The sequence below is a fragment of the Ranitomeya variabilis genome, chromosome 2, assembly GCF_051348905.1.
Source record: "Ranitomeya variabilis isolate aRanVar5 chromosome 2, aRanVar5.hap1, whole genome shotgun sequence".
Classification (NCBI taxonomy): Eukaryota; Metazoa; Chordata; class Amphibia; order Anura; family Dendrobatidae; genus Ranitomeya; species Ranitomeya variabilis.
The window spans coordinates 460,504,194-460,527,347 of NC_135233.1; the positions used below are offsets into that span (position 1 = coordinate 460,504,194).

The following is a 23,154-nucleotide window of genomic DNA, read 5'->3' on the forward strand; positions in this document are numbered from 1 at the left end:
TTGCTGCGTCCAAAATCAATGAAAAAAAGGACGCATGCGGCGCAAAACGCAGCGTTGTGCATGCGTTTTGCTGCGGTTTTGTTTGCGTTGTGCGTTGCGGCGCCGACGCTGCGGCGCACAACGCAAATGTGAACGTAGCCTATGTTGACACTTGGGTGATTTGTTTCTATTGCCAAAAGGTTGCTTCTCTGCAAATTCTGAGACTGACAGCAAGGAACTGGACAGCGTCAGATTACGTAGACATGTCTCCAACTACTAATGTTCATTTGTTCTTTCCGAAATTTCCCTGAATAAAAAGGAATATCGCACCAGAAGGTGATGAGAAAATATGAGCCAGAACTATAAATCCAAAGTATGGGCAATCACAGAAATTGCCACATGTCCAGAAGGGCTCATACTTATCTACATTGCATTACGATAAATCGGATTGCACTCTGACTGATGTTATTGAATGATTGCGTTCATCTGCGATTTCCCGCACCCCCGCTCCTCGGATCAGACTGAGAAAAAAGCCACCGCATGCTGCAAGTGGCAGCATTGATAAAAACCGCATTGTACTCTCATGATACTCTTCCTACCTCTCAGGATCAACATCGGCCCAATGTTATTTACGCTGATGAGTGCACTGTCAGCCCTTAATGAAACAAACATGCAATTTTTATCTTGGTTTTGAGAATGATGACGCTCGTCTATTCACGTCCATTGTTTTTGAACTGTCATCTGGTAAACATAGCCTGGGAGGCTAGAAGAGGCGCATGGTGTTAATCATTGTGTTTGTATACACTTTTATGCTTTCTTTATTTTAAAGAATTTCGTTAAAACTGTCCCGACCAACAACGAAAATATGCTTTGTCAGGTATCGGTTCCAGCTATGTTTTCGTCAACCTGATCTCACAGGTGCTGTCGGGCGAAATTCAAATAACGGAATAAAGCACTATTGATTAGAGAAAAGGTAAAAATGCATCTGTTCTCTTAAACAGAGCAGTTCCCCCAAAAAAAGGGTCAGAGAAAAAAAAAAAAATTGTTCTTTAGGTCAGTTTCATACATCCATGATGGCCGGGTCTCCGAGCCTGAGCAAACTGCTTCATAAATGTCTATGAAACAGTTAGCACAGATTGGGAAACCTTGATGTCAAGCTGGGTCTTCTGATGCAAGATTGGCTTGTGACATTTCAGAGCTACCTATTCAATAGTGAAGCCTCAATCCAATGAAACTGTTGTTTTTTTTTTTTTTTTTGTTTGTTTGGTTTTTTTTCGCTCTATCCAGAAAACCCACATTTTGCAGTATATTATCACATGATCACAACCTTTTGGCTCCCATAACAGTCAATATATTGTGGACAGCGCATTCATTGTCTCCATAGGAAGTTGTTTTATTTTTGGGGTGACTAGTAATGATGGGCGAACCTGTGGATGTTCGGGTCTGGCGGGTTCAGCTGAACAATTTAAAAAAATAAATAAATAAATTTTGTTTCGGGTAATGGAACAGTACCCGGACCCCATTCACATCTATTTTTTGCCACGCTGCCTCTGATTGACGGTAACATCATTACTAGTGATGAGCGAATATACTCGTTACTCGAGATTTCTCGAGCATGCTCGGGTGTCCTCAGAGTATTTTTTTGTGTTCGGAAATTTAGTTTTTATTGCCGCAGCTGAATGATTTACATCTGTTAGCCAACATAAATAGATGTGGGGGTTGCCTGGTTGCTAGGGAATCCCCACATGTACTTATGCTGGCAATCAGATGTAAATCATTCAGCTGCGGCAAGAAAAACAAAATATCCGAGCACTAAAAAATACTCGGAGGACACCCGAGCGTGCTCAAGAAATCTGGAGTAACGAGTATATTCGCTCATCACTAATCATTACTGTCTGTCAGAGAGAAGCGTCTCCCTAGCTGTCAGATGATAGCGTGAACCTGGCAGCTGTGACCAGAGGTAAAAGGTTTACCTCCAGTTACAGGCATTGGCTGATGGGACTACACTCCATTAGCCTACGCCTGCTGCCGCTAATGACAGCGAGTGGAGGTGCCCGCTGATGGGAGTATTCATCAGCTGATTCCTGCGCTATAAAGAAATTTATTTATTTATTTTTTTAAATGGCATAGGTTACCCTGTATTTTTGATAACCAGCCAGGCAAAAGTGACAGCTGCGGGTTGCAACCCTCAGCTATCAGCTTTAGCATGGCTGGTCATCAAGAATAGAGGAGTCCCTACATGGGTTTAAAAAAAAAAAAAAATAATAATTAATTTAAAAAATCGTTGTGGGGTCCCCCTATTTTTGACAACCAGCCAAGTTAAATCAGACAGCTGGGGACTGGTATTCTCAGGCTGGTAAGAGAGAAAACTGCACTTAATTGGGGACTTGTAATAAATGGTCTATAGCAGTGCTCCCCAACTCCGGTCCTCAAGAGCCACCAACAGGTCATGTATTCGGGATTTCCTTAGTATTGCACAAGTAATGCCTTTCCAGGAAATGCAATTATCAGCTGGGCAATACTAAGGAAATCCTGAAAACATGACCTGTTGGTGGCTCTTGAGGACCGGAGTTGGGGAACACTGGTCTATAGAATAGAATTTCTCTTTCTTCCTTCTCAACAATTTCAGGTGCTCATTCAACCGGCAAGACTTCTTTCCGAAAAAAAAAAAAAATAACTCCACTGTGTAGATTCTTTTCTGTCATCGATGTGAGTGCCTAAGTTCCAGAAGAACTAGGAAAATGCCTTCCTTTTTAAAGACCCAAAGCGCATAGAGATGTAGGATTCATAAAACAAAGGTTCAGGACGCTATATTAAAATTGTAGGTTGCTTAATGTTTAACAAAAAACTTTGTAGAAAAATATCCAGCTCACCGCGGTAGAATCCAATGACCGTGCAAAATAATTCAGTGGTCACATTACTAATCACACAGCCCCATAATAATTCTTCAGGTTTTCTGTAAAGTCTTTATAATCTACTGCCCGACCTTTAGACTTTCCTCTGCTCCAAGGGCCTTCAAGAATATTATAATAAAGATGGTAAATGCCCTAAGAAAAAGGTAATCATCATCATTTTCTACTTGGTGATTTTTCTCTTGATTGCAGAGACAACAGCAGTAACTCCAGCAAATCTTGCCAGAACCTTCTAGTTTCTCAGACGTAGGGTAAAAATCACCTTAAGGCCTCTTGAATTGAATGGGTCTGTGCACTTGTCAGTGTGTTTCCACAAACCGTGTGTCCCTGGGCAAAACACACAAACATGTCCGTTTTTTTTACCACCAGCATGGGCCGCAAAACGTCATGCACCCGGATGACACACTGGGATGTAATCCATGTGACACGTCCTTGCGACCTGAGAAGCAGTGGTACAGTAATCACTGTTCCCTGCCGCCGGGTACTGAAGACTGCTCTCATTATTCTTCCCTGCTCTGTCGGCGAGCAGGGTAGAATGATGACTTATATTCAAGTGATAACAATTACAGCAGTTAGGGGCTGATGGGAGTATTCATCACTAGAGGTGGGCGGACACCTGGATGTTTGGGTTCAGCCGAACAGTTTCAAAAAGTTCGGGTCCAGAACCCGGACCCCATTCACTTGAATGGGGGGCCCGAACATCAAGTGTTTGCCACGCTGTCATGACGGCGGTGACGTCATCGAGGTTACCGCTGGTCAGTGAGGCTGCGTTCCCAGCCAGGCTGAACTGTGGTGACCTCAGCACCGTGGGGACAAGTCAGTGATAAGGTCACAGCAGTTCAGCTCAGTGAGTTCACAGCAGATCACTGTGACAATTTCTCACCGTGACCCTAAGTCAGTATAGTTATTTTAAAGGCAATCCTGAGGTTATCGAAGAGGCTTTTTATTCTTTGTTCCTGTCCCTACCGGGATCAAGGGCCAACCACTATGAGATACAGTTATAGTGGAGTCACGAAAACCAAATTATGAGTGAGTAGAAAAAAAAAATGCTTTCTTATGGATAAAGCTAATCATTTTAAAAGTACACATAATTGAAATGGCTGAAACCATAATGACCTACAAACTAAAACTAAATGGGAGCGTTTGTTGGCATTGTGGTTGTCCATTTAATGTGTACTTCTGGCGACCTCCGGAGCTGACAACAGCTGACTGGGTGGCGCTTGTCGTACTAAGACCAATCTGAAATTGTTGACCTATTCTAGACTACAGTATAAGCCTATTCTACTTGGCACAGGCCTTAAGAAAGGTCCATCGATGGACTGAAATGTTGGCCACCATTGACATTGTAGATGCTTGCCTTATGCTGTTCTTTCTGTAAAGAAGATAGATATCGAGTGTGCCTTGGTTTTACTGACCCTATAACAATTTTAACCCCTTCATGACCCAGCCTATTTTGGCCTTAATGACCTTGCCGTTTTTTGAAATTCTGACCAGTGTCCCTTTATGAGGTAATAACTCAGGAACGCTTCAACGGATCCTAGCGATTCTGAGATTGTTTTTTCGTGACATATTGGGCTTCATGTTAGTGGTAAATTTAGGTCGATAATTTCTGAGTTTATTTGTGAAAAAAAACGGAAATGTGCCGAAAATTTTGAAAATTTCGCAATTTTCACATTTTGAATTTTTATTCTGTTAAACCAGAGAGTTATGTGACACAAAATAGTTAATAAATAACATTTCCCACATATCTATTTTACATCAGCACAATTTTGGAAACAAATTTTTTTTTTTGCTAGGAAGTTATAAGGGTTAAAATTTGACCAGTGATTTCTCATTTTTACAACAAAATTTACAAAACCATTTTTTTTAGGGACCACCTCACATTTGAAGTCAGTTTGAGGGTTCTATATGGCTGATAATACCCAAAAGTGACACCATTGTAAAAACTGCACCCCTCAAGGTGCTCAAAACCACATTCAAGAAGTTTATTAACCCTTCAGGTGTTTCACAGCAGCAGAAGCAACATGGAAGTAAAAAATGAACATTTAACTTTTTAGTCACAAAAATGATCTTTTAGCAACAATTTTTTTATTTTCCCAAGGGTAAAAGGAGAAACTGGACACCAATACTTATTGTACAATTTGTCCTGAGTACGCCGATACCCCATATGTGGGGGTAAACCACTGTTTGGGCGCATGGCAGGGCTCGGAAGGGAAGGAGCGCCATTTGACTTTTTGAATGAAAAATTGGCTCCAATCTTTAGCGGACACCATGTCGCGTTTGGAGAGCCCCCGTGTGCCTAAACATTGGAGCTCCCCCACAAGTGACCCCATTTTGGAAACTAGACCCCCCAAAGATTTTATCTAGAAGCATAGTGAGCACTTTAAACCCCCAGGTGCTTCACAAATTGATCCGTAAAAATGAAACAGTACTTTTTTTTCACAAAAAAATTATTTTAGCCTCAATTTTTTCATTTTCACATGGGCATCAGGATAAAATGGATCCTAAAATTTGTTGGACAATTTCTCCTGAGTACACCGATACCTCACATGTGGGGGTAAACCACTGTTTGGGTGCACGGCAAGGCTCGGAATGGGAGGCGCGCCATTTGACTTTTTGGAGCTAATTTTCCATTCAATCGTTAGCGGACACCATGTCGCGTTTGGAGAGCCCCTGTGTGCCTACATTGGAGCTCCCCTACAAGTGAGCCCATTTTGGAAACTAGACCCCCCAAGGAACTAATCTAGATTCATAGTGAGCACTTATAACCCCCAGGTGCTTCACAGAAGTTTATAACGCAGAGCCGTGAAAATAAAAAATAATTTTTCTTTCCTCAAAAATGATTTTTAGCCCAGAATTTATTTTCCCAAGGGTAATAGGAGAAATTGGACCCCAAATGTTGTTGTCCAGTTTGTCCTGAGTACGATGATACCCCATATGTGGGGGTAAACCACTGTTTGGGCGCACGGCAGAGCTCGGAAGGGAAGGCACGCCATTTGGCTTTTTGAATGGAAAATTAGCTCCAATCATTAGCGGACACCATGTCTCGTTTGGAGAGCCCCTGTGTGCCTAAACATTGGAGCTCCCGCACAAGTGACCCCATTTTGGAAACTAGACCTCCCAAGGAACTAATCTAGATTCATAGTGAGCACTTTGAACCCCCAAGTGCTTCACAGAAGTTTATAACGCAGAGCCATGAAAATAAAAAATAATTTTTCTTTTCTCAAAAATGATTTTTTAGCCCACAATTTTTTATTTTCCCAAGGGTAACAGGAGAAATTGGACCCCAAAAGTTGTTGTCCAGTTTCTCCTGAGTACGCTGATACCCCATATGTGGGGGTAAAACACTTGTTTTGGCACACGTCGGGGTTCGGAAGGGAAGTAGTGACGTTTTGGAATGCAGACTTTGATGGAATGGTCTGCGGGCATCATGTTACGTTTGCAGAGCCCCTGATATGCCTAAACAGTAGAAACCCCCCACAAGTGACCCCATTTTGGAAAGTAGACCCCCCCCAAGGAACTTATCTAGATGTGTGGTGAGCACGTTCAACCCCCAAGTGCTTCACAGAAGTTTACAACGCAGAGCCATGAAAATAAAAAATCATTTTTCTTTCCTCAAAAAAGATGTTTTAGCAAGCAATTTTTTATTTTCACAAGGGTAACAGGAGAAATTGGACCCCAATATTTGTTGCCCAGTTTGTTGTGAGTACGCTGATACCCGATATGTGGGGGTAAACCACTGTTTGGGCACACGTCAGGGCTCGGAAGGGAAGTAGTGACATTTGAAATGCAGACTTTGATGGAATGGTCTGCGGGCGTCACATTGCATTTGCAGAGCCCCTGATGGTCCTAAACAGTAGAAACACCCCACAAGTGACCCCATTTTGGAAAGTAGACCCCCCCAAGGAACTTATCTAGATGTGTGGTGAGCACTTTCAACCCCCAAGTGCTTCACAGAAGTTTATAACGCAGAGCCGTGAAAATAAAAAATAATTGTTCTTTCCTCAAAAATTATGTTTTAGCAAGTAATTTTTTATTTTTGCAAGGGTAACAGGAGAAATTGGACCCCAACAGTTGTTGCCCAGTTTGTCCTGAGTACGCTGGTACCCCATATGTGGGGGAAAACCACTGTTTGTGCGCACGTCGGGGCTTGGAAGGGAGGGAGCACCATTTGACTTTTTGAACGCAAGATTGGCTGGAATCAATGGTGGCGCCATGTTGCGTTTGGAGACCCTTGATGTGCCTAAACAGTGGAAACCCCTCAATTCTAACTTCAACACACCCCTAATCCTAATCCCAACTGTAGCCATAACCCTAATCACAACCCTAACCCCAACACGCCCCTAACCACAACCCTAACCCCAACACACCCGTAACCCTAATTCCAACCCTAATCCTAACCCTAATCCCAACCCTAACCACAACTGTAACCCCAACACACCCCTAACCCTATCCGTAACCCTAACCACAAGCCTAATCTTAACCCTATTTCCAACCCTAGCCCTAATTCCAACCCTAACCCTAAGGCTATGTGCCCACGTTGCGGATTCGTGTGAGATTTTTCCGCACGATTTTTGAAAAATCTGCAGGTAAAAGGCACTGCGTTTTACCTGCGGATTTACAGCGGATTTCCAGTGTTTTTTTTGTGCGGATTTCACCTGCGGATTCCTATTGAGGAACAGGTGTAAAACGCTGCGGAATCCGCACAAAGAATTGACATGCTGCGGAAAATACAACGCAGCGTTTCTGCACGGAATTTTCCGCACCATGGGCACAGCGGATTTGGTTTTCCATAGGTGTACATGGTACTGTAAACCTGATGGAAAACTGCTACGAATTCGCAGCGGCCAATCCGCTGCGGATCCGCGGCCAAATCCGCACTGTGTGCACATGCCATAACCCTACCCCTAACCCTAGTTCTAACCCTAGTTCTAACCCTAGTTCTAACCCTAGTTCTAACCCTAACCCTAGTGGAAAAAGAAAAAAAAAATATTTTCTTTATTTTATAATTGTCCCTACCTATGGGGGTGATAAAGGGGGGGGGGGTTAATTTATTATTTTTTTATTTAGATCGCTGTGATAGGTTCTATCACAGCGATCAAAATGTACTTTTAACGAATCTGCCGGCCAGCAGATTCGGCGGGCGCACTGCGCATGCGCCCGCCATTTTGGAAGATGGCGGCGCCCATGGAGAAGACGCATGGACACCGGGAGCCCTCGGTAAGTATAAGGGGGTGGAGATTGGGGCACGGGGGGGGGGGGGGCGTCGGAGCACGGGGGGTGTCATAGGAGCACGGGGGGAGCGGGCAGGAGCACGGGGCAGCGGAGCACAAGACCGAGGGGAGCGGAGCACAGATCGGTCGCTTGGGGGGGCGATCGGTGGTGGTGGGGGGGGTTTTCACATAAGTGTTTCCAGCCATGGCCGATGATATTGCAGCATCGGCCATGGCTGGATTGTAATATTTCACCAGTTTTTCAGGTGAAATATTACAAATCGCTCTGATTGGCAGTTTCTCTTTCAACAGCCAATCAGAGCGATCGTAGCCACGGGGGGGGGGGTGAAGCCACCCCCCCTGGGCTGAAGTACCACTCCCCCTGTCCCTGCAGATCGGGTGAAATTGGAGTTAACCCTTTCACCCGATCTGCAGGGACGCGATCATTCCATGACGCCACATAGGCGTCATGGGTCGGATTGGCACAGGTTTTCATGACGCCTACGTGTCGTCATGGGATTGGGAAGGGTTAAGGATAGATCCTCCCTACTATTAGACCAAACAACCTTGTTTTGGGGGGGAAAATATTAGAGAACTGTTCTAGAAGAGCATGTCATGAGAAGATTCACAGGATTAGTGGAATCCGTATCGTCCTGTGCCTTTGTAGAAGTTGTAGGAGTAATGGTGGTGGTGGGGAAGGGGATCCCTCAACTTAGAGATTTGGATCTCAAAATGCATAAACACTTACCGGTAAGTATTTTTGATGGTAATTAGTGATGAGCGAGTGTACTCGTTGCTCGGGTGGTCTCCGAGTATTTATGACTGCTCGGAGTTTTAGTTTTAGTCACCTCAGCTGAATGATTTACAGCTATTAGCCCGCTTGAACACATGTGGGGATTCCATAGCAACCAGGCAAACCCCTACATGTACTCAGGCTGGCTAGTAGCTGTAAATCATTCAGCTGCCGCTATGAAAACTAATAAATCTCCGAACACTAAAAAATACTCGAAGACCACCCGAGCATGTTCAGGAAAACCCGAGCAATGAGTATACTCGCTCATCACTAATGGTAATCTAATGGTGTGCTTTTTGAACTTCTGGGATAAAAGGGAGTCAGTTCGAACCTACTAAACTAATAAAGCACTTGTATTTGATGGCAACAAACAATCAATCTTTCCCAACTATCCTGCTGAAGATTCATACATGAGAAGAACCTTTTGACATTTATGTGGCCTCTAGCAAGAAAAGGAAAACCATTTTTACTTGATGGACCCTGCTAGATTTAAGATGTGCTGTGTTTCCACCCAATTTTTTAGAGGGGTATTTTTTTTGGCATTGGACGGTGTGTGAGGGAGCGGGCACAAAAGGGTGACAAAAAGAGAATGACTAATTTGATCCATGCAAATGATGGGATGTATTTGGTGCAGATTTTTTCCATGTGGATATGTATGCAGAATTCCTAAGAGGATTAGCTAAGACTTCTAACATGTTGTCATTTTTTTTATGTGTGTGTAAATTGACTTTTGTGGATTTTGAAAATCTGCAACATGACATTTCTTTATGGATTTTTCTTGAGGATCCACACCAAAAACCGCATCGGTTTCCGAATATTGGCAGTAATGTAAATGCACCTAAGTTTTAGGATTTTTTTTTTTCCATGTTTTATGCCTAATAATTCTAAGCAGATTGTTGAGAAATCTGGTCCTTAGACCCCCCAACAACAGTTGAAATTACCTTTAGGAAAAGTGCAAGCAGAACGGATGCAGGAGAAAGTCATAATACTGCTGCCTAAGCTGTGCACTTCCAAGAGATCTTTTGGAGCAATCTGTGCGGATCTCAAGACCCAGACTCACACCAATGTGTTCAGAATTAATGGTGTAGTATAGTGACCTATGTTATAGGTAGGGGGCGCTGTATGAGCTTCCCAGAGTGTGCATAGAGGCATATGGAGGCCATAGGAATGCATGATAATCACAGATATAAGTGTGGTGATGAGTCTAAGTCCGGCAGAATTGTAGATGGCCGGTATGTGTGTCGCAGAGGAGGATACTCTGCGCTGTCGGTCTGAAGTTGTGTTGTGGTCTGGGACCAGTAGTCCCACATGTAAATGTGTAGTTCTAATGGGAGATTGGCAGGGCTAGTTATGAGAGATGGGAGGGTCAAACTAGACACACACACACACACACACACACATACTCTCCCATCTAGGGGAGTGGTTAGTTCCATATAATGTGACTGAGGTCTGGTCACATGGGCTCTGGGTGTGGACCTGAATGGTCTATGCTGGAAGGTCCTGGAGAGAGCCCATGTGTTTGGAGTGTTGGCTCCCTGAAGAGCACATGGCGGGGGCTCTGGACCTCGCACAGACCAGGCTGTGGAACGGATGGAGATCCGTGTTGTACTGACCGGGGTCAGAGTGAAAAAATGTTTGAAGGATGCCTCTGGTGAAGAGAGGTATCCGAGAACCTGTGTGGCAATGGCAGGTAACGAATGGAGATTCGTGTTGTACTGACCGGGGTCAGAGAAAAGGAAAGACAGAGTGTGAACATCTGAAGGATGCCTCTAGGGAAGAGAGGAATCCGAGAACCTGTGCTGCACCAACAGGTAACGGATGGAGATCCGTGTTGTACTGACCCGGGTCAGAGTGAAAGAAAAAGAGACATTGTGTATGGGGCACCTCTGAGGCCAAGAGGTGCCCAGGAACCTGTGAAGGTCGCCAACAGGTAACGGACAGGGGTCCGTGTGTTATGCTAACTGGGGTTAGAGACGAACAGTGGTAAAGCTGAATATGTCCAGATGGTTTTCAAGCTGTTATCAAGTTCCTGTGGATGTGGTTTTGCTGATGTGAAATAAACCTAAGAGACTGTGTTTTGTAAGAAAACCGTGCCCGAGTGCGTTAATGCCATGCCAAGCGAGTGTCCCCCAAGACACGTAGTAGGTGCTATGCTACAATGGACATAAAACATATAAGATATCTCCCAAAGTTAAGGTATTTTTTAAATGGTTAATAGTGCTCCTGTGTGCTCCGGCAATGTAGCCATGTGCGGCCGGTGGCTCCGGCAATGTAGCCATGTGCGGCCGGTGGCTCCGGCAATGTAGCCATGTGCGGCCGGTGGCTCCGGCAATGTAGCAGTGTGCGGCCGGTGGCTCCGGCAATGTAGCAGTGTGCGGCCGGTGGCTCCGGCAATGTAGCCATGTGCGGCCGGTGGCTCCGGCAATGTAGCCGTGTGCGGCCGGTGGCTCCGGCAATGTAGCAGTGTGCGGCCGGTGGCTCCGGCAATGTAGCAGTGTGCGGCCGGTGGCTCCGGCAATGTAGCCGTGTAAATGAAAACCAAATACAGTCCTGCGAGTGAAGGTCCTGCTCGCAAGTACAATCTATTAGGAAAAAGTGGGGGACACAATAGGTAGAAAGTGCTCATCGTATACAGTCCGGCCATCATTATAATAAATAGCATTTCAAAAAAGCTGCATGATCCGGTCACCAGCTGAGTACAGTTACCAAGTCCTACTGGGTGCATGGGCATGGAGGATGTGGAGACAGATGAGTAGGAAGGACCAGATTCTGAGAGAAATTTAGGATGATGGAACAGGGAAGCGTTAGATTAGTGAAGTAAGTTAATAGACATGTCTAAAGACACATGTTTTTGAAGCGCACAAATTGTGGGGGCTAGGTATCAATGAGATCATCCAGGGTAGTGCATTCCAGAAAACTGGCCCAGCACGAGAGAAGTCTTGGAGACTGAAGTGTGAGGTTCGGATAATGGAGTATGTTAGTCTTAGATCGGTGATGAACAGAGATGAGGGAGGAGATGTAGGGTGGTGCAGAACTGTGGAGCGCTTTGTGGGTGAGGAATAAGTGTATATTGTATTCTGTAGCATATGGGTAACTAGTTGAATGACAGGCACAGGGTGGAGGCATCAGTGAAGCAGCTGGACCCTGACTGCCCATATTCAGGACAATTTGGAGAGGAGAAAGTTTGGTTAGAGGGAAAGCGATCAGTAGAGAGTTGCAATAGTCCGAATGAGAATGAAACTGTGAAAACTTTTACTGTCACTTACTTAAAGGTGAGAAAAAAGGTTGGATTCTGGGGTTCAGGTAACATGTGCTTAAAACACTTTATTCCTATCCATTTGCTTAGAGACCGAATATTAATACCGGTATTTGATTTTGGCACAAAGGTGAGCTTTAAATCTCATGACACTCAAACTCTAGTTAAATTGTGAACTCCTTATTTGCGAATGATTCAGCAATATTCTTAACAATGCTCGTAATTGTTTGTGCAAGCTGTTTCTAGTCATAACAAGCCTTGAAGTAGCACGGCTAAAGCACCTAAGATACAATTGTTAAGATCTATGTGCTGAGAAACCAAAGAACGGCACAAACAAGATGAATCTAAAGCTCGAAACTCATGTTCTGCTCTGAAACAGAAGAATGGCAGTAATCTTGAGCGACTTAAAGGATTACTGCCATGTGCATGGATGATCGGCGGGGCTGCTGGGTGTTGGTACTGCTTGTAAAAAATACATACTGTAAATAAAAATCATATATACAATATATACAATTTTTTTTTTTTTAAATCATTTTTATTTTATTTATTTATTTTCCATGCAAGAAAAGTAACTGATGTCTGATCTTATCCCTTCCGAACCTTCTGAAGTCTGAATGAGGACTTGATTTCAGCTACCGGCGGAGATAACTGTTCCTTGTTGGGGTATGCTGAGTGATGGACCCCACAGATCTGATATTCATGACCACCGTCAGTTTAGGTCATAAATATCAAGTTGGACAATCTCTCTATAGCTGGACAGAATGATGGTCGGTGATAAAGTTTTGTGTTTCTGTACTGTAAAGTATTATCTATTACACCTTGATTTATAATTTAATGGGTTTTCATTTTATTTTTTTCTCTTTTCTTTCTAGATATAATTAATTCTTTTACAAAAGACTGGATTGTGTCAAGTAAGAAATTATCTATCATATTTAAAGGAAACTCCGTCAAGTTGAAAATGGTCTCTGATCTGCAGGCAGGAGGAGCGGATCAGATTATCAATATTTATGGAAAAAAAATCCAGTAAAACTCATTTTATTCACTGAAATCCCTGGTGTTTATATGTAGGAGTCCAGTGGGCGGTGCTACTAGCTATTTGTGTATGCACAGTCCTACTCGAAGGAATGTTATTAACTAGTAGGACTGCCCACTGGACTTCCAATGTTTCCAGTAGGTCCGCCCACTGGACTCCTACAAATAAACACCAGGGATTTTGATGAATAAAATGCAAGTTTCATTGAATTTTAGTCTATGGATCTGATCAGCTCCTCCGGCTCTATAACATCCTGCCTGCGGGTCAGAGCGCATTCTCATCTTGACACTGTTTCTTTAATCATGAATGTTGATGTTCTTTCTTTTCTTGGGTTTTCTTATTTGGGCTAATGCACCTTGTCTTTCTTTTCTGTCACTTTCACACATCAGTATTTGCAAACCAAAATCAGAACTGGTTCCAAAAAAAAAAAATTAATCTCCCCTGACTAAAATCCTGCCTTGTGATAGGCTCCTTATCCTAAGAGTATTATGTTTATTCTGTATTTTATTCTCATTTTTCCTGTGTATTCAGGCCAGTCTCCTTCGGTTCCATATGTGGAGATTATTGAACAGCCGAAACAGCGAGGGATGAGATTTCGGTACAAGTGCGAGGGCCGTTCTGCTGGAAGCATTCCTGGGGAGCGAAGTACAGATACAACTAAAACACATCCCACTATTAAGGTCAGTACTTACTCAATGTTTGATTGGCAGCTTTCTGCCTATGCACAGTGAACACAGAAAGCTTCCAATCACTGGTGGGGACAGGTTATGCAGAGCTTGTGAATATGAAGAACTACACGGTTGATATAACTGTGATTTTTATCAAAGCTTCAGCAATCAGGCATCCCTGGAATCGGGGTCTCTGCCCCTGCATCTTGCTGCTCTTGGATTGGGTGGCAAAATCTTTTTCATAGATTCCATATAAAGCCCCCATACATGTTAGGTAAGTCGGCCAACTGACTGCAGCAGGATCGGACCACCATTTAAAGCTTACAGGGGTCTCCCAATTGTCCCCCAATAGATTATGTTGTTGGGCATAAAGATCGAGACGTTAGAATTTAATTGGGTGGAGATAGGTAGGTCCCCGGCAACTTATCGGACAGCATTGAATCGCTTACTGGGAAGCGCTCCAGTGCTGTAGATGTAGCAGTGATCGGAATGCTGAGCTCTGTAACCCCGCCCACACCAATGATTGGTAGCTTCCTGTGACAAAGCTACCAATCGGTGATGGGGGGCGGGGTTACACAGATTAGCTGGACTTTCTGGCACATCACACCTAGTCCTCCAGTGATAATCTCCTGCTGATAAAACACTGATGGTATTGAAACTACAGCAAGCTGCTGAGAAAGTGACACCTCTCTCTAATCAGGGTCTCTGCCCCAACATTACATAGCAAAAACATGGCGACAGATTCCCTTTTTAAATAAGTATCCAACATTTTTTCACAAGACTGATTGTGAAAATAAAAAATGGTGGCATATAAACCAATGTTTAGGTGTATGGTACAAGCTTGACGAACTAGGTTAGGTTCACATTTTGTATGTTGTAAGCCAAAATGAGTTAAAGAGAAAAAAAAAATCGCTTGTATCAAACTAACCACAAGAAGGAGCGGTTGATCAACGAGCTAGACCGCCCACTGTACTGACGAGGCCATAGTCAGAAACCTATAGATATTGCACAAAGCTATAAATATTAGTGCATTATGAAAATATATTTAATATTTGGGTCTTCTACAAGGCAAGTTTTTCTAAGACAGGACAATATGTGATGATCGGTGGAAGCAAATTATTAGGCTTTATATTCGAAATTGAGACTTTTTTTTCTTACTCAAAATTTTTATTGTTTTATAATACACAACAAAGACTTTTTTTTTTCTTTTTTTACGTCAGGTAAACAATTACCAAGGTCCAGCCCGGATAAGGATATCTCTGGTTGCGAAAGAGGCCCCCCATAAACCCCACCCTCATGAACTCGTCGGGAAGGATTGCAAAGATGGTTATTATGAGGCTGACCTGTCGCCTGATCGTAATATTCACAGGTAATTATTAACGTGACTGTTTGGAAATCTTCCTTCACCATAAAGCCAATGCACAATGGATTGCCTCTGTGCAGCCTTGACGGAGAAGTAGTAAAAGCAATCGTGAAAAAACAAACAATAGAATAATCATTATTATTATTACTTTTTTTTATTGTTATTTATCATCTTGTCTTTTTTGTAGTTTGTTATATTGTGTTTATTCAGCACGGATTTGCGTCTTCATGTTTTGCATTAATATATTTTTAATCCAGTTTCCAGAATTTGGGAATTCAGTGTGTGAAAAAGAGGGAAGTGGAAGAAGCCATCGCACAACGAATTCGGACCCATAATAACCCGTTTAACGGTAACCTAGAAGTATACGTAGTCTTGCCGTACGATCCTATTTATGCTGCTGCTTTAGTTTGTTATATATTTATTAATACTTTTTTGTTTTTGTTTGTTTTGTAGTCTCCCCTGAAGATCTGAAGTCTGAGTATGACCTGAATACCGTCTGCCTTTGCTTTCAAGTTTACATTCGTGACCAGAGCGGAGGGCTCGCCCCACTCGTTCCATTTGTGGTTTCTCAGCCCATCTACGACAACAGTAAGTCCCTGCTCAAGACTAGTGATGAGCGAGCGTGCTGGGATAAAGTGTTATCTGAGCATGCTCAGGTGCTAAGCGTGACGTCGGCGTGCTTGAATAATATGTTCCAGTCCCCGCGGCTGCATGTCTCACGGCTGTTCGACAGCTGCAACACATGTAGGGATTTCCTGTTACTCTGTCGCCTCATTGGGGGACACAGGACCATGGGTGTTATGCTGCTGTCCACTAGGAGGCGACACTATGCATAATCTGAAAAAGATTAACCGTGGCTCCTCCTCTGCAGTATACACCCCTGGACGGCATCAGCCTTCTCCAGTTTTTGCTTAGTGTTGCATAGGAGGCACACCTAAGATTTTTCTTTTACTCCGTCTTTTTCCGACGGATTACAGATGAAGAAAAGTGTGTCTCCTGTGAGACTCCCGGCATGGCTCCTTCCTCGGCCCCCATTACGGGGTGCCTGGTTGAAGTAGAGATGGCTATTCCCCATGTTGCTCCTTCCCCAGTCCCTCGGGAGCTGGTTCGAAGTCGAGACTCAAACACCCCCCCCCCCCCCCCCCCCCCCTCCATCCCCAATTCCTCTTGGTTTCTGGGTTGAGGTCGAGGCGAGGATAAAGCCCCCTGAAGGTGACAACAGCACCCTCCCTAATCCCCCTCTGGGGTGTTAGGGTGAGACACCTCAGGTAGGGCCTGTACAGGCAGCACTCAGCAGCTCCCAGCAATGGGCCAGCACACTGCGCCTGCATCCAGGGACCCCAGCCCAGCTGCGGGCTCCTGTTGGGGCCGGGGGAGTGCAGGCAGGCATGGCACATACAGACACAGGGCTCCCTGCGCCCCTGTCTCTGCGGCAGCACCAGCTCTATACTGCCTCAGGGGGACCCCTCACCGGGCCCCCCTTCCGCTTACAGCCCCACCGCTATCCTGCCTTTAAATCCGGGGGATCCGGTTCAGATCCGACCCCCTCCTGGACTTTCGCACCGGCCTGGAGCCCTTCTGGGCATCAGGCATCTAATTTAGGCCCCGGCTTCGGCCTAGCTGTAGCCGCCGCCTCCTCTCCACCCCCTGGCCCGCCCCCCGGATGACAAATATGACACTATACAGTGTCATAGAGGGGGCGGATCGAGACAGAAAGGGCGCGTTTTTACACAGCTTTGCCGCATTTTTCTCAGCTCTCCGCCCCCTTCTCCCCCTGCCTCTTCTCCTCGGCAGCCATTTCTACTGCAGCAAGGATTAACCCTGCATCTCCCGGTCAGCAGGACCAGGCCAGCCAGTCTCCGGGGGGGCATAAGACTGTGAATCTTCGGCGCTGGACCTAGGGGCATACTGGTGGTGGGGTAAGATCACAGCTGGGTTGTTTTACTCAGGCTGTGAATCCATATTACCTATAAGGCTCCTCTATAGCAGGGCTGTCAAACTGCATTCCTCGAGGGCCTCAAACCATGCGTGTTTTCAAGAGTTCCTTCTCATTGCACAAGGTGCTGGAATCATTCTGTGCAGGTGATTAAATGATCACCTGTGCAATACAAGGAAATCCTGAAAACATGACCTGTTTGCAGCCCTTGAGGAATGCAGTTTGACACCCCTGCTCTATAGGTTTCTCTACCCCTGTAAGGTCCTTTGCAGCCAGCCCTTCTGCACTCTGTGCACTATGCCGGGCTCAAGGTCCAAGAGAACCAGGCAGGACTGCTATTATGCATTCTGTACAGCCTGCAGGACAGCTCTCCCCAGTGGAAGCACGTAACGCGCTGCCAGGACTGCATCCAGACTACTGCGTCAGAGCCCCAAGAAGCCCCTGCCAATGCCTCGGTGTCTAATACCACGCCGGAATGGGTCACCCAGAGGTCGCAATCTATGACGCAGTCTATAGATAACCTAACCTCCACATTGCTTCAGGCTCTGCAGAGTCATGTCTCGGCTATGGCCGCTACCCAGCAGAGGGAGAGCTTGACTCAGGAACAGAACAACCTGGCACATCCACGTCTAGGTCAGCACGCAAGCGGACCCATAGGTCAAGTCCATCTGCGTCATCCCATAGCACACGGTCATCCCCTTCTAGGGAGAGACACCGTAGTTCCAAGTCATCTAGACCGTCCCTTTCCAGGGGCAGACAATGCAGATCTCCGCAGTCCCCGATCAGAGAAGGCCTCCTCCCCAGCTCACCCAGCAGGGGACGCCTCAGTGATACACAGGATTCGGAAGGCATCTGCGACTTCGACTTAGACAGGGTAACGGAGGGGTCCCTGATCCCAATCCCCCCTAGCAATACAGCGCTAGTCGAGGACATAATCTCTTCCATCCATCGGGTGCTGGACATTTCTAATCTGCCACCAGAGGATTTCCTTTGAAGGACCTCTGAAGCCGCCTAAGGTTTTCTCTAACCACCCAGAGTTTAAAGCGATCCTTATAGAGCAGCTCTCACAGCCTGAGAAAAAATTCGCTAATTGCAAATATCGGGAGACAAGGTACCCTTTCCCACAGAAGGACACCAAGGAATGGACAGATCCACCCGAAGTGGACCCCCAAGACTCTAGACTAGCAGCACAGACCCTCTTTTCACTGCCAGATAGCTCAATAGGCCTCCCTGACTCCCGCGTTCGCTTCAGTTTGGGCTGCCAAGGCCATACTGGCTTGGGCCAAAAATTTACAAGCTGGCCTCCATGCATCTGCTCCTGAGCTGTTGGACCAAGCGGTTCAAATAGTAGTTGTAGTAGATTACATGCTTCATGCAGCTCTGGATTCAGCTAGGGGCGTAGCGGGGATAGCATCAAACGCCATCACGATTCGGCGTATCCTCTGGCTGCGGAATGGAAAGCGGACGCAGCCTCAAAGAAGTCCCTCACGCACCTCCCGTATCTCAGTGGGTGACTTTTCGGTGAAAAGTTGGGCACAATGATATCCAAAGCCACTGGGGGGGGAAGAGTATCTTCTCCCTCAACTCCTCAACTGAAACCTATAGGCACTTACAAGATTTTTTTTTTTTCCTCCTTATGACTCACGGACCCCGGAAGACATCCCACCCGTAGGCGGCCGACTTTGCTCTTCCAGGAAGTCTGGATGCCTACTACAGAAGACAGGTAGGTCAGGGAACTAGTGTCTTCCGGATACAAGACAGAGTTCAACCTCCAACCCACTGAACCGAGTCTTCCTCTCTGTTCCCCCAAAACCACCAGCCAAGGCTCGTGCCTTCCACCAAGAGGTTCCCTCACTTCTTCAAGCAGGCGTCATAGTACCGGTTCCCACGGCCGGGCGCTTCCGAGGGTTCTACTCCAATCTATTCGTAGTCCCCAAGAAAGGAGGCAACGTACGGCCCATACTGGACCTAAAACAACTCCACAAATATGTACGGGTTCGTCACTTCCGCTGGAGTCCCCTTCGGTCCATCATTGCGTCCATGGAGAAGGGAGAATATCTCGCCTTCATAGAAATACAAGACGCATACCTGCATATACCGATTGCACCTGCTCGTCAGAGTTTTCTCAGGTTCGCAATCGACCAGGACCACTACCAGTTCGTGGCTCTTCCGTTCGGATTCACCACGGCTCCCAGAGTGTTTACCAAGGTCATGGCAGCCACCATGGACGTCCTGCACTCCAGAGGCATAGTAGTTGTTCCATACCTTGACGACTACTCATCAAGGCTCCTACCTTCAAGGACTGCGAGCTCAGCGTCTCAATCACAATCGACACTGAGTCACATGGGCTGGTTAGTCAACCTACAAAGGTCATCACCAACCCTGAGTCAGTCTCTGACCTTCCTGGGAATGCTATACAACACCTCCAGGGGTCTAGTGCTCTTTCCCAGGAACAAGGCACTGGCTCTCCGCCTAGGAGTTCACATCCTCCTCTGCAAACCCCCTCGATCTCTCCGGTTTGCCATGAGTCCTCGGCAGGATGGGGGCAGCAATAGAAGCGGTCCCAATTTGGCCCAGTTTCACCTCAGGCCTCTCCAACTAGCCATTCTCAAGTCCTGGGACAGGAATCCCTTTCTCTCTCGACAGGGAATTCCGGCTAACGTCGTCAACCAAGAGGTCCCTGCACTGGTGGCTCAAGCCAACCTCGCTAGCAAAGGGGAAATCCTTTCTCACAGGTCAGTGGAAGGTTCTGACAACCGATGCGAGCCTGTCTGGTTGGGGTGCAGTGCACCTACACCATAGAGCAAGTGGTCCCCAGTGGAAGCGACCATGCCCATCAACATCCTGGAAATTCGTGCCATCCTCCTGGCATTGAGGGCCTTCCATCACTTACTGGCAGCCTCTCACATCAGAATACAATCGGACAATGCCACCACTGTGGCATATGTGAATCACCAAGGGGGAACCCACAGTACCCAGGCGATGCGAGAAGTGTCACACATCCTCCACTGGGTGGAGGACACAGATTCAGTTCTCTCGGCGGTCCACATTGCGGGTGTGGACAACTGGGAAGCAGACTTCCTCAGCCGACAAGAAATAGACTCGGGAGAGTGGTCTATCCATCCTGAAATTTTTCGCCAGATCTGCCATCGCTGGGAGACCCCGGATGTGGACCTCATGGCATTCCACTTCAATGCCAAGGTCTCCAACTTCATGGCCAGAACACACGATGCGTGTTCGCTCGGAGCAGACGCTCTGGTTCAGGACTGGACCCAGTTCCAGCTTCTGTACATTTTTCCACCTCTCCCCCTGATATCCAGAGTGGTGAGGAAGATCAAACGAGGGAGTTCCAACCATCCTAATTGCACCGGACTGGCCCAGATGTACATGGTACGCTGACATCGTACAACTTACGGCAGACGCCCCTTGGCGTCTCCCTGACCGCCACGATCTTCTATCACAAGGCCCGTTCTACCACCAGAACTCAGGGGCTCTCAATTTGACGGCGTGGCTCTTGAGACCTGGGTTCTAACCCAGGCAGGGCTCTCGCCGGACGTCATTGGAACCATGATCAGGGCACGGAAGCCAGCGTCTGCCAAGATTTATTACTGTACCTGGAAAGCTTTACCTGGTGCGAATCTCGTGGCCAAACCCCACTCCCTTATTCCCTACCCAAAGTACTTGGTTTTCTCCAATCGGGTCTGGAGGCCAGGCTGTCATTAGGCTCGCTTAAGAGCCAGGTGTCAGCCCTCTCAGTGCTTCTTCAAGGGCGCATTGCTACCAAGCCGCCAGTAAGGACTTTTCTTCAGGGGGTTTCCCGATTGGTTCCCCCCTACAGACGACCACTAGAAACGTGGGACCTCAACCTGGTCCTGACAGCATTGCAGGAACCACCCTTCGAACCCCTTAAGGAGGTCCCACTCCGTCTTCTCTCCCAGAAGGTGGTTTTCCTGGTGGCAATCATCTCACTACGCAGGGTGTCTGAACTGAAAGCACTCTCCTGCAGATGGCCCTTCATGGCTTTTCACCAGGACAAGGTAGTTCTTCGTACGGTCCCATCCTTCCTTCCGAAGGTTGTGTCCAACTTCCACCTCAATGAGGAAATTTCTCTGCCTTCCCTTTGTCCGGTTCATAAAGTGGAGAAGGCTCTGCATACGCTTGACCTCGTCAGGGCATTGCGTATATACGTGTCTAGGACTGCGTCCTTCCGGAGGTCTGATTCTCTTTTCCTCCTTCCGGAAGGCGGCCACAAGGGTCTGCTAGCTTCCAAAAGCAACCCTTGCCAGGTGGATCAAATCCACCATACAAGAGGCCTACCGCATTAAGAATTCTCCTCTTCCAGCCGGTATTACGGCACACTCTACACGGGCGGTAGGGGCCTCCTGGGCCATTCGGCACCAGGCTTCGGCACAACAAGTGTGTAAGGCGGCCACTTGGACTAGCCTACACACGTTTACTAAACACTACAGGGTTCATACCCAGTCCTCAGCGGACATGAGCCTGGGTAGATGTGTTCTGCAGGCGGCGGTGCCCTATGTATAGGGGCCTTTCTGCACAATATTCGTCCATTGCTTCCCATCCAAGGACTGCTTTAGGACGTCCCATGGTCCTGTGTCCCCCAATGAGGCGACAGAGTAAAGGAGATTTTTGTGTACTCACCGTAAAATCTCTTTCTCTTAGCCTCTAATTGGGGGACACAGCTCCCACCCTGTTGCCCTTTCCGGGCCGTTGTAACTGTTGAGTTCTCATATTGTTTTCTTGAGCTCGTACATAGTTCCCTTCTTACAGGCATAATTATGTTATTCATGTTACGTTCCTCCTACTGCTTTTGCACAAAACTGGAGAAGGCTGATGCCGTCCAGGGGTGTATACTGCAGAGGAGGAGCCACAGTTAATCTTTTTCAGATTATGCATAGTGTCGCCTCCTAGTGGACAGCAGCATAACACCCATGGTCCTGTGTCCCCCAATTAGAGGCTAAGAGAAAAAGATTTTACGGTGACTACACAAAAATCTCCTTTTTAGGCCATCCCTGCATGTGTTTCAGCTGTCGACCAGCCGTGAGACATGCAGCCGCGGGGACTGGAACATAGTATTCGAGCACGCCGAAGACACTCGGTTAGCACCCGAGCATGCTCAGGTAACACCCTTATCCCAGCACGTTCGCTCATCACTACTCGAGACCTTTACATTCAAGGATAGAATTTCACATTTTGTATTAGTCGTGGTACTCTGTAATTGAGTTTTTGATAATTTGATGTTATTCTGTGTTTTGAACCCAGAGGTGCAATGTGATATAAATTTATACATTTCAAGATATTTTTCTGATTTAAAAAAAAAAGTTATTTTAAAATAGTGTTTTTTTGGGGGGGAGTTATACCCTAATCTTTTTCTATGTTTTTAATGTGAATTTGATGTACAATTACAAAAGACTTTCAAGACACCTAAAGTAAAAAATGTAAAAAAAAAAAAAAAAAAAAGTTAAAATTACCCCCATTTATTCCCATCAAAAATACATACCGTATATACTCGTGTATAAGCATTTTTTTGTGCTGAAAACGCCCCCCTCGGCTTATACACGAGTCATTGTCCATAAAGCCAGCGGGGGAGGGGGAGCAGCGGGTCACAGAGGCAGGAGCCGGCTTCCAGCCCTCATCATACTCTCCTACCGGCGTAAAAAAAAACACCATTGGAGGAAAAACCTCCACTATACTAAACAAAAAAAAAAAAAAAAAAACACCAGAAAACAGGCAGAGATGCTTACCTGTTCAAGGCCTCCAACAATTGCACTAACCAGGGTGCACCAGGCCCAAGTAAAGATAGCAAAAACACAGGTGCAAATAATACCGATGCAGCCAACCTACAATCAGGAATTGGCTGCTTGGAGCACCCATGCACAAAAATAGTCTGTATGTGGCATGTTCACACAGGAATGCAAAGTATATGGTGCAAAGCCTATTAATGACGCCATATATATAGCGGGCTAACCATGATGCATCCTGT

General features: G+C 46.2%; 1 protein-coding gene across 3 annotated transcripts in view; it reads left to right on the forward strand.

The window, feature by feature from the left end:
• RELA (RELA proto-oncogene, NF-kB subunit) overlaps window positions 1–23,154 on the forward strand; it is a 47,529-nt gene that overhangs the window by 2,507 nt on the left and 21,868 nt on the right. For 2 of the 3 annotated variants that reach the window (XM_077287467.1, XM_077287468.1), the window contains exons 2-6: window positions 13,026–13,064; window positions 13,718–13,866; window positions 15,075–15,223; window positions 15,475–15,566; window positions 15,671–15,805. In XM_077287467.1, the coding sequence (XP_077143582.1) occupies window positions 13,026–13,064; window positions 13,718–13,866; window positions 15,075–15,223; window positions 15,475–15,566; window positions 15,671–15,805 (564 nt within the window). The remainder of the gene's footprint in view (window positions 1–13,025; window positions 13,065–13,717; window positions 13,867–15,074; window positions 15,224–15,474; window positions 15,567–15,670; window positions 15,806–23,154) is intronic. The other variant, XM_077287469.1, reaches the window with a different exon arrangement.